Genomic DNA, 16173 nt, shown 5'->3' with positions numbered 1-16173 from the left:
GTTTGTTACTTTTTTATAAAACATACATGCATTTATAGTTTTTCTCGAAACTTGATTCTCAAGAACGGGTCAAAATATTGAGTATCATTCAGTATTTTTAAGAAAGACTCTGTTTGGCATGAAAATTACTTTAAGAATATATTGACAATTGATTCCCAAAATGGGAAAACAAAACCGAAAACAGACATACATTTCAGAATATAATATGAAATATTAGAAGCGCAAGAGTAATGGACAACATTCAAAGTCACAGATATTTTACAACAAATACAAAACATGGGCAACAAACATGAAAGACAAACATACTGAAAATGAATTTAGTTTTGTTACTTGTGCATATATCAGTTTGTAATGTGACTGTAGTATCCCTAAGAAGAATGCATTTTTATTATTATTATTATTAGTTGTAGTAGTAGTAATATATAACCACGATAATTATTAAATAGATATCTGAATTACTTTAATGAAGTTTCTTTAAACATGCTTGAGAACTTGTTATTGCCAGTTTTCTGATTACTGTTTTGAAAAAGATTTTACTTAAATTGAAATTTCCAGGATGCTGCTATGAAAGGGAAATGTAAATAAATAATAATATAAAAAGAATATTAAGTAATGTATCTACTGAAATGTGCATCGGCAGTGACAACATCTTACAACAACCTATTAGTCTGGCTTTTATCTGAACAACAGATTCAACAGAGTTAGTGACCACTGCATGATTGAAGTGGTTAGTTTGATAATCGAATGGATTGAGCTGGCGTAGATGACTCATGATTCACCTGGTAGGTCCTGGGGAAACTGGACGGTGACATCATCTGTCTCATAAGCATGTTCTCCAGAGTGAGACGGCTCAGCTGTTTTGACAACAAGAGCTCTGAGAGTCTCCTTAGATTGGGTGCTACCATCACATTCTTGGAGTTCCTCACTTTCCTTGTACCAGCACACCTCTTGCATTGTGTTCGATACCTCAGGTTGTGGAAAATTTGCAATTTCTGCTTCTTCATTTGACTCGCTCCCATCAGTCTCATGGATAGTTGATGTTTGCAAAGATGTAGCTAAGGGGTTTAATTTAATATGTTTTAACGTAAGCAGATATTTTTACCTAAACAAGTACTATTTAATATATATATATATATATATATATATATATATATATATATATATATATATATATATATATATATATTTTTTTTTTTTTTTTAATGTGACAAGTATTTGTTTCTTTGCTTTATAGCAAACAGAAAAATTAAGGCTATACTGCATTAAAGTTTTGTTCTGAGTATCATTTACTTTGATATCGTAATTGTTTTTAAATGTTTATACAATTATTATTTTTTACATCTAGTCATTTCATTTCATATTTGCATGTATTATTTGCAAATAACAATTAAATGACTGGAATTGATTAGGTAGCAGAGTGGATTTAAACTAGTTTAAAATCACCTTTGACATCCACCTTAAATATTATGTCATCATCCTTTGTCCTGTAGTGGTATACGTCTGAATGACCCGAGCCTATTGCTGGAACATTCAGTCTTCGCACACTTTCCTCTGATTCAAGCATATATCCATTTTCAGAGTAGAACTGTATTCCATCCTTGTAACAGTAAACCGGTGAATCATCTTCAATGGGTCTGACAGCTTTATCTTCTGGTGGACGTATAAAGAATTCTGCTTCATGACCAGGTTCTTCAATTTTGAGGGGACAAAGCAATGCAGATTAAGAGTATAAGTGTGAATCAATTTGATTGACTAGGGTACAGAACATTTAAGCAAAAAGCCAGACATTGTTAGTTGCTTTTGTTCATTAATGCTGTGTTGAAAACAATCTTGAGTCACCTTTCACTTCCTCCTGATGTACAACAAATTCACCCTTTGTAACAGTCTCATATGCTTCTTGCAGACACGTCTCTGATGAGTGAATGAGCTGTTTCTGTGTTGTAGGTTTACTGAATATTACAGTTGTCTCATCTTCTTGGTAGGATATAGGGTTTTCTTGGATTGTGTTGTCAGAGTTCTCAGTTAGCGGTACACTGGAACAGTCTGCATCAATGCTCTCATCCATTCCACAAACTGGTGTGGAATTTGTCCTTGAAGCTAGGGATATTTCAAGTTATATGAAAAGAGACATGTATTACAATTATGACACATTAGATTGTATATTTCACATTAAATAAGCTTAATAAACTGCACTTATTTATAGCTTTACTATCAATCATCTTATTATAGACTCGTATTTCTTTTACTTAGCCAATATCAAAATTACACTATTTTGTCTACAATATAGATTCAAGATGATACAATAGCATTTGTTTTTAGTGAGATTATTTTTGTTATATATACAGTATATATTGTGTGATGGAATTCTACAAGTGAATAATTTTAAAATGTAGCCACATTGTAGAAAAGAGCTGTTTTTGTTTGTAAGTAAGTTGAAGTTTTCTGAGTTATTCAGATTCGGTAAATGGATCCGAATAGAGAAGAATGGCGTTAAGTGGTTGTTAGGTGGTAAATGTCAATGGCATATATATTTTGCTCCCATCATATTTGCAGAATGATGGAGCTAACTATTTAAATCACCTTCAACATCCACCTTTTAAAGCTAAGACATCTTGATCCATGCCACTCTCTTGTTTTCTGATGTGATCTGAGCCTTCATCTTCGGAAACTGAAATATTTGTCTGGTTTGTTGGTTGAAGCTGTGGTTGTAGCATTGGTTGAAACTGTGGTTGTAGCGTTGGTTGTAGCTGTGGCTGTAGCATTGTTTGTAGTTGTGGTTCTAGAATTGGTTGAAGCTGTGGTTGTAGCATTGGTTGTTGCTGTTTTTCCTCTTCAATCAATCTGAAAGTTTTAGATATAGACAGTGGGGTACCCCACTGAATTCCTTCTCCAGATCTTTCTGCTGTGAGATTGTTGTTCTCTTTTTCAGATCTGATCTCAGCCTCAGGTCCTGATATTTTCAGGGACTCTTCTATAGTTTAATTGTTTACACAAAGAAAAGGTGGAGTTCTTTTCAGCCTTTACAGTCAGAAAAGCTTTTAAAGATGTAGTTTTAGGAGTATTTCAAGATTGTAAAAATATAAGAGAGATGACCATAACACATAGTGGTCTAAAACAAGACAAACAGTGGTTAAAACACATACAGTATTAAAAACCGAACATGATTACACAAAAAGTCACATCAACAACTTTCATTCACTCAACTATTAATTCTGTATTTCAGATCTCTGTAACATAATTCAGTCAAGACAATACTGATGATGATCCTGAATGACACATGAACAAGATGACTCAAACTGTGTTTTCATATCTTTTGATATGAAAAGTTTAAGTTTAAATGAAATGTGCTTCAATGAAGAATTTAAATGGGTAAGTCTATTGAATGAGTGTTAGTTTGGAAGAAGGGTTTGCAGACCAACAGGATGTTGGATGAAGACATGGATTAGTTTTGGGAGCTGTTTTGGGTAGGTAACCAAGATGCAGGGGACCAGCATCTCCAGGAAGAGCCATTGGATAGTTAAAACCACCCTTGTTAGTGGCATAGAGGCACTGGGTTAAATGCTTGGGTTGAGGTAGCATTATATCACCTTTTATATCCACAGTGCACTGGACAGAGTCATCATAGGTCTCACCACTGAACACCTCATAGTGAGACAGTTCTGCTGTTAGAAAAGCCACAAAGAAAACAATAACTGACTTGCTTCAGCCATGTTCCTAATTCAGAATGGCGACAAATAAATGTCAAACCACCTTGATCCATTTCAAACGGGGTGGGATCATCTGGTGTCTTTTGGCTGTTTACTTCAAAAAGAGATGTCTCAGGTGCATGGATGATTACAGTTCTTCTGGATATGTCTGAGTGAACTTCAGGTCCAGGCTTAGATTGAGAAAGCATGACCTTCTCATCTTTTGTCACGCTGACATATGGAGTCGAATCTGAAATTTCATAATGTAATGCAACAGGTTCCATTTCCTCAGTGCATTTGGTCTTCTCATCTTCAGGATCAGCCAAAAATGTTGGTGGTGGCCCTACAGATGACCATTGACAGAGGAATGCTTTATTCAATGTAAGGGGACTTTTTTTTCTAAACTCAGAAAGACAGAACCAATTATGGCCACTGAAGCCAAGGACATATAAGAAACATTGTCAGAATACATTTAAAGATAATTTAAAAAGCTACGTAGAGCACACAATTGTTAGTCGTCACATAAACACGTTAAGTAGATTCGAAGCAAATCTTTGAAAATCACCTTGGTCTTGTACATTAAACTGGATGGGATCACCCGTTCTCACATAGTCGTACCATCCAGAGAAAGAGGGCTGTGCTGTCTTGACAGCTAATGTCCTCCTGGTGCTCTCCGATTTGATATGAGGCTGACTTTTTGAGACAAGCTCTACACCATCCTCGTAGCAACACACATTGGCATTTGGATCTGAGATCTCACCTTGCAAATCAGTGGAGTAGTCTGCTTCAACCAGCTGGTCCTTCACGCTGTCTTGTAATGCTGAGAACATCACTGGTGGGTCTAAAGGTGATCCGATGCGTTATTAAAGAATAAACATAATTAAAATATTTTATTAAATAGTAACCTGCCTATCTGTGATTTCTCAGGCCATCTGCCAAGAAGCAAGTTAAATAATGCAAAACGTAACATCTGTATCAAATCACTGCCAACAAGTTGGATGCAATGGTGAGAGGCATGTCCATAACAGCAATGCTAAGAGACGCAGACAACAAAAAGCTTGATTGTTAGATTGCATCTAGTTTTGCAAATGTGTTACTGGATGTACAAGATTCTCAAAAAGTCATAAATCACCTTTGATATCCACAGGGAACGGGACAGAGTCATCAGATGATTCACAGTGGCACAATCCAGAATGAGTGGGTTCAGCTGGATTGACTACCAGAGTCCTTACATCTCCCTCTGACTGAATGTCCAAACCACTCTCTAGCTGAAGCTGCATATTGTTGTGGAACCAGCTGACTTGGGATGTAGAGTCTGAGACCTTACAGAGGAGTTCAAAGTGTCCACCAGCTTCCATGCATTTATTCTTCTCAGCTTCAGGAACAGCTGAGAACCTCACCGGTACAGCTAAAGATGATGGTTTATATCATAATTATCAAGAATCACAAGAAATGATCTAGATTAAAAGACCTATTGCTTTAAGATAACACGTAACAACTGAATGTACGAGAACAACATGACATAATGAAAAGACAATCTTTTAAAATTTTAAAACAAAATCAGAAAAATGAAATGGTGACAGAGGTATTGTGAAGCAAAAAACTGACAAAAGAGCAATAAAGAAAGCAGTGATTGTTAGTAGCATAATTGCAAGAAGACATACAGTTAATTTGTAAGTCAGTAATAAATTTGGCCAAAGTCACCTCTTATCTCCACATGAAACTTGATGACATCATCCTTTGTTGTGCAGCTGTACACACCGGCATGAGACGGGTGTGCTGATTGAATACTGAGTGTTCTCATACAGTCATCTGAGTTGAAGTCTACTCCAGATTCTACAAGGAGCTGATCTCCATCTTTGTACCACTGGACCTGTGCAGTAGAGTCTGAAACCTCACACTGCAGAACAATGGGGCAGCCTGCTTCAATGCACTTTCTCCTCTTAACCTCAGGGACAGCAGAGAACCTCACAGGTGGGGCTATGGATATTTTAGAGTCTTTAAGTCTTTATGATTTTAATAGTCATTTTTATTAATTTAACTCTATACAGTCTTAATCAACTTTACCATTGTCTTCCCATTTTTTATCTGGCAAAATAAAATAGTAATTTAATTCACTTGTTAAAATTTTTATCACCTTTAACTTCCACATTGAAGTGGACAGCATTACCCCTTGTCTTGCAGCTGTACCCCCCTGAATGGTAAAATTCAGCTGCCTGGACAATCAGTTGCCTCTTTGTGCCCTTGGATTTGAAGTCTAGTCCACTTTGTGGTAAAAGTTTCACACCATCTTTATACCAGGAGACCTGGGCGAGTGGATCTGAGAGCTCACATTGCAGTGCTATCGGTGAGCCTGCTTCAATGGACTTGTTCCTATCATCCTCCGGAAGGACTAAGAACCTCACTGGTGGGGCTACATGTGTTTTAGATCAGCATTATTTGGTAAACTTTAGAGACTTGGAAGTGCAAGATTCCATTGTTGAACATACTCATTTGATTTTGATTCATAGGAATGCAAATTAATGTTATTAATAAATGCCTTCATTCTTAGATTTCCAACATGTCAACATAATGAAGCTGATTAACAACTATGAAGAAAGGAATAATAATAACAACAATGACTCACCCTCAACCTCCACGTTAAACCTGATGACGTCATCAATAGCATCACAACTATAAACTCCTGAGTGGGAGAAATCAGCTGATTGGATGACAATCCTCCTCATTGTTCCTTCTGATTGGATGTGCAGACCTTCCATTGTATGAAGTTCAACACCATTCTTATACCAACGAACTGGAGTCTCAGGGTCTGAGAGCTCACAGTAGAGCACTATAGGGTTGCCAACCTCCACAAATTTGTTTCGATCCATTTCAGAAAGTGGAGTGAATTTTACCAGTGGAGCTGATTGATGGGAATATATAAGCAAGTTCATCAACACAAATACAACAGTTAATATCCTTATAAATATATCTTAGTGCAAGGAAATCAGAATTAAGTGTTTACCTTGTATGTACAAAGCAGCAGAATCTCGAATTCCATAGGCAATGAAGGTGATCTCTGCTCCATTTTCTGTGTCCCGTACCCCACGAATGCGTAGGGACTGGTGTGTACGCGAACGCCTTATGGAGAAACGTTCATCGTCTTGAAGCTGATTTCCGTTTAAGAACCAAGTGCCTATAACTGAGGCAGACAGCTCAATGGTAAAGCAGGCATCTTGGCCCTCTGGCACTAAAGCATCTTGTAGAGGGGCTTGGATTCTGGCAACTGGAACTGGAATTGGGAATTACATTTGTTAGTGCTATTTTGATGTGAATGCAGTGGATAGTCTTAATTAGGAGCTTACCAAGATGAACTGCTCGAGGGAACTCTACATTTCCACTCCTTCCATACTTGTTGACACTGCATATCCGAAATCTGTAGTCTGCCTCGCATGGAACGCTGTCGCCAAGAATCTCCACTGAGGTTACAGAGTCTGTGGTTAAACATTGCAGCCACTCCTGTGAGCCAACTTCTTGTCTTTCAATAATATACCCTGAAGGTGGATTCTTTCGAGAGTCTTGTGCAGGAAACCAGGACAGGAGAGCTGCATTCGCTCGCTCTGTGTTTATCTGTACCCCAATAGGACAACTTGGTGGACAGTGCCTTGCAGCTTAAATTTTCACAAGAGAAGAAGATGTTGATTGAAAATTAATACCTTCTGGAATATGAAATATGAATTCCAAACAAATGTTTTTTTACCTTTCACCCTTAGCTGAGATGACGTCTTCGATCTACCCACATAGAACATGACCAAACCAGAGTCTTGTGGTGTGGTGTTGACAAAGACCAAGATGTGTGTCCTTCCAAAGGATTTGACAATGGTCTGATGGGTCTCCCTTAGCTCTGTTCCATCTTTGTACCAATGAATGTCCATTTCTCCCTCCTCCACTTCCACACAGAAGGCTGCATTTTCCCCTTCCAGAACATCAACTTTTCGTGGCAGCTTTCTTACAATGGTTCCTTCAAGAGTACGTTTAGATTAAGTAAGTTTACATTTAATTGACGACAATTAAGTTATAGAGTTACAAATGCTCAGAATTAGTTTTTTCTAGGCGGATGCAAGCAAGATAATGTAACTGTTTTTTTTTTTGGGTTAATTTTTATTTTATTTTTTACCTTTGACTGCTACCTCAGCAATGCTTCTGCCCCCATCAGCCATTTCACATAGATATATCCCATCATCATCAACCCCAATATCACGAATTGTGAGTCGCCGCATTGTCCCCCACTCCTCCATCCCATATTTGGCTCCAGGTTGTAGTCGCCTGTCTTCTAAGTACCATGTGATTGGAACAGAGTCCTCAGGAACTTCACACTCAAGAACAGCTAAGTCTCTCTCCCATACTTGCAAGTCATTCAGTGGTTGCTTAAATCGGATAGGTGGCTCTGTTGTTACAAGAAGGAAAGAACCCAAAAAGGAAAGTTTTTTTAATGTCAGTAATGATAGATCTGCATTATCTCTGTGGAGATACAATTTATATCAAATACCTACCCTGCTGGCAATGACCAGCATACAGTATATTGTGCTTTGGGTGAAGCAAGACTGCTTTGATGGACCAGCTCCAACCAGAAAGGCCATTCTTTTTTTGTCAATAAGCACACCTTTTGCTAGTTAACTGCATGACTATGCTTGTTAACCTTTTAGATCAGCGCTAGCATTCACTAGCCTTGACCAGAATGGATATTCATGCATGGACATTTAAAATAATCTGGTGGATATTTCCTAATGTGGTAAAGAGGTAATCCGTAATCAGTTAATGGTATTATTTTCATATCGTTATACTATTTTATTTTAGAAAAGGTAATCATACTATTGATACACCTAACCCTAACCCTAACTGGAATTAGTATTATTCCTGTTTACAGTTCTTGTAAACACTGTAACTTTACTTAAGAAGCAAACCTGCATAAGATGTTTATACCAGTTTTCATAGTTATATACTAGTTTTAAAAAAGTGGAGAAAAATTTCAAAAATATGCCAGTGCAGTTAGGCCTACAATATAATATAATGTAATATTTCAGAAATGTTGCTTTTCATGATCTTTTCTCATCTTTTTATCTTTTTTATAGCTTATAAAGAATTATAGCTTTTAAGAATTATGTCTTAAAGAGTATACCACTTCCTGATAGTAAGTTTATTATTATTATTATTATTATTATTATTATTATTATTATTTGTCTTGTTCGTTTTAGAAAACATAGCTAAGAAGACATAAGACCTGGTGACTTAAAACTTTTTTGAGCTTTATGGAGTTTCCTGGCTCTGATACAACATAGTTATGCAAAGCAATCAGTTTTGACTGTTTGATGGTCCATGTGAGAAATATGAGCTTGCCTCTAGAGATTTCTATCACATGTGTGGGCCTCTGGCCTTTCAAAGGCTAAATGACTTTGCAGATATAGGACTGAATGGAATCTATTTAATGTTAATAAGATTGCCCAGGTCAGGTAATTTTAAAGGTCCCTTGATGCATATCCTAAAACTGAATCATCATGAAAGTTACTGTTGATTACGGTACCAAATACTTAACACAACAAATGGCAACTTGGACCTTCATTAAACAGGCTTATTAAATGTATGCCAGATCAATATATATGTTATCAGATGGTAAACCATATTATTATATTGCACTTGTATTGTACTGAATTTATCATATATTATTCAAATGACTCTTACCTTTGACTATAAGGTGTACCACACTCAGGGTTTGTCCTGCAGTGTTTGAGGCAGAACAGACATAAACTCCATTGTCCTGTTGTTTGCAGTAGAGAACTTTAAGTGTGAAGTAACCCTCTCTGTCTTCATACAAAAGATACCGTCTGCCAGATAAGATAAGTCTCCCATCTTTTCTCCATAATATTTCAGGTTTTGGCTTCCCTGTTACATAGCATCGAAACTTTGCATGTTTCCCTTCTGTCACTGCAAACATTTTTACTTTGGCTGAGTTTGGCAGTGGATCATCTTTCAGCCGTGTTGCAACTTGCCTACTACTTCTCTGTTTTCCCTGATGTGCTTTCCAGTGGCCGTTAGTGTAACCGTTACGGTTCCCTTCATCCTCATGTCCTGGTCCAGCATCCACCAATAGCACAGCCCCTGCCAGACTCTCTCCAAATTCATTCCTGGCCTTACAAGTGTACACCCCTCCATCTGGTGCTCTTGTCTTGAAAATCTTTAGTTGGAACCATCCTCCATCCTGATAGCTGATGGTGAAATGTGTGCTTTCAAAGATCTCATTTAACTTCTTGCCATCCTTCTCCCACATCACTTCTGGTCTGGGGTTTCCCCACAGCTTACAGGAGAACACAGCATCCTCTCCTCGTCCAACTCTAGTTGAGAGGGGCTTGATGAGGAAGCGTGGCTTGTTTTCCTCCCGAAACTCCATCTCCTGTGCTTCACCTTCTACTTTCAAAGTGGCTGCGGCGTAAGTCTCTCCAATGCAGTTCTTGGCCTTACAGATGTATTGTCCACTGTCCTCCACTGTCACAGAGGTTATGATAAGGTTGTAGACATTTCCATCCTCAAACACCCGGTATCTGTCCTCTGGGTGAATTTTCTCATTGTTTCTCTCCCATATAACTGCTGGTCTGGGATCCCCGCCAATCTGGCATTTTAGAACTGCATCTGTGCCACTTTGTACTACCACAGGACGAGGGTAGGCCAGGAACCGTGGCGCTCCACCAAACACATCCATCCCTGCTCACTTGCCAACCTCCACTCAGGCTGACAGGCTACAGGCATTCAGTCTCTTTATTACTCTGGAAGAATTTTGTTGTCCAGCTCTTTATCAAGGCACTGATTCGAAACATAAAAAATACATTTAATTTATGCTTTCATAATAACCAGCAGTTTCATACATTATGTTTATAATACAGTATGTGCTAGAAATACCAAGTTGAAATTGAATATTGAATGCCTTTTAAATCCTGAGTTTAAGCTGAGGTAGCAAACAGGACACAGAATTGTGATTTGAATTTAAAAGAAGTCTAGCTATACATTTAAAGAAATACATATGACTTATTTTAACTAGAAGGATATTTTAAGGAAATGTTGGCTTGTTTGATATTTTGGAGAGATAATAAGGTCTTTGCTTGGTCATTTACATTGGGTATAGAAATAATTGCCTTCCTTTAAAATATTCACATTTTGTTGCTTTGCAAAAAAAAAAAAAAAAAAAAAAAAAAAAAACAGAATCACTGAGTTGGAAAAAGGATCACCACCTCATAAAAATTATTGTAATTGTAAACTCAGTCAGGTATATCTAATCACCTTTAATGGCACACAAAGCCATTTGACTTTCAACTGTGATCAGCTTGGGTCATTTTTTTTGGCTTAATATGAAAAGAGCTTTTCTGGAGCACTTCAGACCTTGGAAGTGCAGCTGAAGCAAACAATCAACTATTGGCGGCAATGCACTGTAATAAAGTTCTGGGATAAAGTTTTGAACAGGCACAAGTCAGGAGAGTGATGCAAAGTCTTATTCATTTCTGCGAACTGGTTCTTTTTGGACAGATCTCAATGAACCAGTTAAAAAAGCGATTCATCGGTTCCTGACATCCTCAAGCAATAATAATTCAGTGCAATGTATCAATGAAAAGTTCAAGTAATTTGTGTCAACACATATTGAAACATTCAAAAAATAAAGTTATTTGTGTGAAAGCATATTGATGATTATTACCATGTAATTCACTTAAGTTAATGGTGTTTGTGGTCACAGTTTCATTCATGGATTCTTTATGTCAAGTACGACTGACTGACCAGTATTGACTAGCATACAACTTGGATAAGATTTCTAAAAGTTTCACAGCTACTGCACACATTACAGACATTGATGCACAAATGCGACATTTTCTAAATGTTTACAGTATAAAGAATGAATAAACCAGTCTTATAAACTCCTTGGTTTTGCTTAAACATCTTTAAATATAATATGCATGCACAAACTATTGTAAAATTTGTGTACACTCGACAGAAAGGTTTTTGTAGGATTTAATAAAATGTAAATGAATAACAGTCAAAATAAGCAAATTTCCAGTATGCGCATCAGGCTTGCACAAAATCGTCAACTCACTCATCAAAATCCTCGGTAATTCTCTGCAAATTTCACCATGGCTCACTTGGTTCTTGTTGAGTCCTTGAAATCATTAGCAAACTGCGACAGTTGGTTGATCCAGCTCAGTCGGTTCTTTTTGAGTTTGACGTGCTACTTAGGCTGTGCATCCTACATCATCAACCTGGAACTAAAGTTTGATTCAGCTCGATTTGTGAACCGGTTCAACCAGTTGCTTCCTGAGAACCGGCTCAAAAGAATGATTCCTTCAAGAACTGAACATCACTAATGTTTACAAAAAATTTTAATGAATTCTTAGAAGCACAGTGAAGTCTATTATTAAGAAGTGGAAGGTATTTGGTACAACACAGCCACTCCTTGGATCAGGACTTTTCTCCAAACTGGATGAAAGAGCCGGGAGGAAACTGGTCAGAGAGGGGACCAGCAACGATGAAGCAGTTGCAGGAATTTATGACATAGAGTGGTCATTGTGTGCATGTTACAACATTATCAAAAATTCACCACAAATTTGGCTTAAATGGGAGTGTTGCAAGAAAAAAGCCAATCCTCAAGAAAGACCACATGAAAGATTCTGAGGCAGATGAGACTAAAATTTAATTATTTGGCCTCAACACCAAATTATATGTCTAGCAGACATCCAATACAGCTCACAATGTAAATATCACTATTACTACAGTAAAGCATGGCTACAGTAAGGGGAAGTCGTGTCCTAGTTGTTAAAGAGTTTGACTCCTAACCCTAAGGTTGTGGGTTTGAGTCTCAGGCTGGCAATACCACGACTTAGGTGCCCTTGAGCAAGGCACCAAACCCCCAACTGCTCCGGATGCTGCAGCATAAATGGCTGCCCACACTGCTCTATGTGTGTGTGCAGGTTGGATGGGTTAAAGCCATACTTGGCTGTATGTCATTTCACACTCACTCCCAATCACGGTTTACCTTCCAACATGAAAATGACCCAAAGCACACAGCAAAACTGAGCACACAGTGGTTAAAGGAGAAAAGGTGAACGTCCTTGCATGGCCTAGTCACAGCCCAGACTTAAACCCCATTGAAAGTCTGTGGAATGACTTTGAGCAGTTCTGCAAAGAAGAGAGACATATCCCAAAGGACTAAATGCCATAATTAAAGCAAAAGACGGTTCAAAAAGAGAACTCAGTGATTCAGTTTTTTAAATTAAATTAAATATAAAAGACATATTGGTGTTTAACTTCACTTGGATGTTATATACAGCTGGATAAAACAAAAACTTTGTCTTCATTTCAGGCTGCAAAGCAACAAAATGTGATTATTTTTAAGGGGGGATTTTTTTCTATACCCACTGTATATAAAAAGTAAATCATAATTCTTACATTTTGACAGAATTAGGCTTGGCACTGGATCTGACAATTAACTTTTTGCTGTCATTTACATGAGTAATATAGTGTTGGTTCAGTCTTTCAGCAATGACTTGACCTGTTCATAGCATTAATTGTCCATTAACTAAATTTGTCTTCTCAGAAAATGAAAAATTTAATTACTAAACTTTTCATGTCCCAATAATTAAAAAGAAACTGCTTCAGCTATTTCTAAAATCATACAGGCTCATTAAAAACTAGTTGCTGAGTTTTTTGTATGTGTATTAACAGGATTATCTTACCCCCTTGTCGTTCCAAACACATACAAGCTTATATCGTCTTCAGAACACAATGTAAGATATTTTGGATAAAAACCGGGAGGCTTGGGACTGTCCCATTGACTGCCGAGTAACATACACTGTCAAGTTCCAGAAAAGTATGAAAGACATCATCAGAATAGTCCATTTGCCATCAGTGGTTCAACCCTAATGTTATGAACCACATCACCATAGCACAAATTTGGAGAATATCTGCTGAATGCAAACTGTAATTTTTCTAACGTCTATTTACGTTTTGATTTGAATGAAAACAGTGCATCCGTGCAGTGTGGCTGACACAGAAGAGCATACGCTGCTTGTGTTCAGCAGATGTTCTCCCAAATGCTGCTACGGTGATGCGGAGAGACACAGAGGAGACGAATTGTTGAATAAAGTCTTTTTTTGTTTGTTTTCTTTGCATACAAAAAGCATTCTCATTGCTTCATAACGTTATGGCTGATCCAGTCTGATGATGTCTTCCATACTTTTCTGGACCTTGACAATGTAAGTTACTTGGCAGTCTATGGGACAGTCACAAGACTCCCGGTTTTCATCCAAAATATCATCCAAAATATCCAAAATAGCAAAGATGAACTAAGCTTTTACAGTTTTGGAACGACATGGAGGTAAGTGATTAATGAAAACATTTTATTTTGGGGTGGAGTATCCCAGAATTTTCTTATATGTTATGCCTTGTGTGAGAAGAGCTCAAGCCAACTGTCTAGAGGTGAACGGTCTTTTAGCCATACTGCAACATCCACAAATGCTTTATATAGTATGCCCTAAATAAAGATCTGTGAGAGGGCATGTGTCAGGTATCACAAAACACACTACAGAGCATGCATGCACATACAACACAGGTCTCATACACTAACGGAATACGCACCCCATAGGGACCTCTCAGTCAAAATATCCTGCCTCTCTCACACTCCTTTTACCAAATGAAGTGACACATTTATGTGTAAAATTAGTTTGTTTGCAATTAATTTTAAAAAAGAAACACTCTGTATATTTAATTGATATTTTCCTCTGAAAATATTCTCTGTTGCATATAAAACAATCCAGACCATGTTAATTTAATGTGCCCTAATATGATATATATATATATATATATATATATATATATATATATATATATATATATATATACATATATATATATATATCATATTAGCTGGCTATTCATTCACTATCTACTTATTTGTATTTTTTATTCTTTTATTATGTGTTTTATGTTCTGTCGCTGTCATTCTGTTGTACTGCAGAGCTTCTGTCACGAAAACAAATTCCTCGTATGTGTAAACATACCTGGCAATAAAGCTCATTCTGATTCTGATTCTGATTCTGATTCATCATGCTACACATTGAGGTTTGTGCTATGCTACAAACAAGACACAAACACATGATATATGTAACACATAAACTATCTTATAAAAACCTCACTAGAAGAGCTTTAAGCACACTAATTATATTACTGTATACTCTATATATCCACTGCATTGTGTACAAATTTTCAACAATAAAATCAACATTGAAGAACTCAAATCCAAAAGAAACACACATGGATGATACTCTTATTATATCACCAGTTGGGATCAATGTTAAAGGTTTAAATCTATAACATCAACATCAACAGATAAGGAATTCCCCTTAGGACTTTAAAAGGAGATTAACCTCCTGTTTGTGCTCCTCATTTAATTAGACTGACCTTTGACCTCAGGGAAACTGCTCTTTGCTAACAAACATATCCTACCTCTCTTCAGTCCTTAGAGACAACTGTCAATATAGATTCCAGGCCAACCAGCTTCTCCTGCTTCACTGGCTCTCACTTCCAGTTGTAGGTTTAAAAAATAAAAATAAACAAAATATTCCTTTTCCACTTCGGTAAGTTTGTTTCGGTATGTCCTTCTCATTAACATCTAGTCAGTGTCACCTGCACATTTTGCCAAAGCGTTACATGCCCCTTTTAAGATGATTTTAGCTTCATCAGAAAGCTTTTCTTTGAATACTCCAGCAGTCCCTCAATCTCTGTGGCGTTTAGTCTTGAGACACCCCTAGTGTCATTGTTCGTAGAAGACCGTTAAATGCTTTTGCAGCTGCTGCTGTCCCCTAAAAATACTGGCAGCATTGATGACAGACGTGAGGATAAGTCAGGATCTCCATTCACTTGCTCACAGAGGCTAAAGATAGGTTGGATGGCTTGGTCCTGAGCAGATTGCTTGATTTACTTGAGACCTGACAATAAAACTTAAGGAGAAGGACAGTAGCCTTCTGGCCTCCTGAAAAAGTTCAGGATTTAGTTAAATATTCAGAACCTTTTGTTCGTGGCATCAGCATCTGTGTGGCCATCCAAAGGCTTTCAGAGAATGCAGAGGATTCCTGGTAATGGCCATAATTTTATAGGATCTGTCATCAGCATTAGTAAAGGTGTAGCCCTACAAATTACTAAGACAAGAATGCTGATCACACATACTCTGGGCCGATTAAAATCAACGACAACAACATTTGATGCAAATGGTGTAATGTGTCTGCTGTCAGCTGGTGTGAAATAGTTGATGGTGTTATTTTTCGAAATGCATCATGCATTTCATTTTCAGGGAAGGTACAGTGAACTGTCCTTAAATAAACTGGGCAACTGTGAAATGCCTTTGTGGAAATGTCTAAAAACAAAGGGTTCAAAGAACAGATCCAGAGGGGAGCTGCATGCACGTTTTATTTGGCTTATG

The 16173-nt window shown here is 37.3% G+C and overlaps 1 protein-coding gene across 20 annotated transcripts in view; it reads right to left on the bottom strand.

Annotated features, from left to right (window-relative positions):
- obsl1b (obscurin like cytoskeletal adaptor 1b) overlaps positions 1-15667 on the bottom strand; it is a 32720-nt gene extending 17053 nt beyond the window's left edge. Inside the window, exons 1-14 of one of the 20 annotated variants that reach the window (XM_026218925.1) lie at positions 15201-15667; positions 9405-10520; positions 7843-8112; positions 7426-7686; positions 7031-7336; positions 6691-6957; positions 6313-6588; positions 5824-6099; positions 5391-5666; positions 4819-5094; positions 4447-4527; positions 1840-2097; positions 1444-1689; positions 780-1055 (exon numbers count right to left, since the gene is read on the bottom strand). In XM_026218925.1, the coding sequence (XP_026074710.1) occupies positions 780-1055; positions 1444-1689; positions 1840-2097; positions 4447-4527; positions 4819-5094; positions 5391-5666; positions 5824-6099; positions 6313-6588; positions 6691-6957; positions 7031-7336; positions 7426-7686; positions 7843-8112; positions 9405-10419 (4084 nt within the window). In that variant the 5' untranslated portion in view covers positions 10420-10520; positions 15201-15667. Of the gene's footprint in view, positions 1-779; positions 1056-1443; positions 1690-1839; positions 2098-3587; positions 3663-3750; positions 4030-4251; positions 4528-4818; positions 5095-5390; positions 5667-5823; positions 6100-6312; positions 6589-6690; positions 6958-7030; positions 7337-7425; positions 7687-7842; positions 8113-9404; positions 10521-15200 lie in introns of those variants that run through there. The other 19 variants (XM_026218926.1, XM_026218930.1, XM_026218934.1 and 16 more) reach the window with 19 other exon arrangements.
- Positions 15668-16173: the final 506 nt, after the last annotated feature.

The sequence above is a fragment of the Carassius auratus genome, chromosome 34 (genome assembly GCF_003368295.1).
Source record: "Carassius auratus strain Wakin chromosome 34, ASM336829v1, whole genome shotgun sequence".
Taxonomy (NCBI): Eukaryota; Metazoa; Chordata; class Actinopteri; order Cypriniformes; family Cyprinidae; genus Carassius; species Carassius auratus.
The sequence above is the reverse complement of the archived record's forward strand: the minus strand, read 5'-3'. Positions and strand labels throughout refer to the sequence as shown.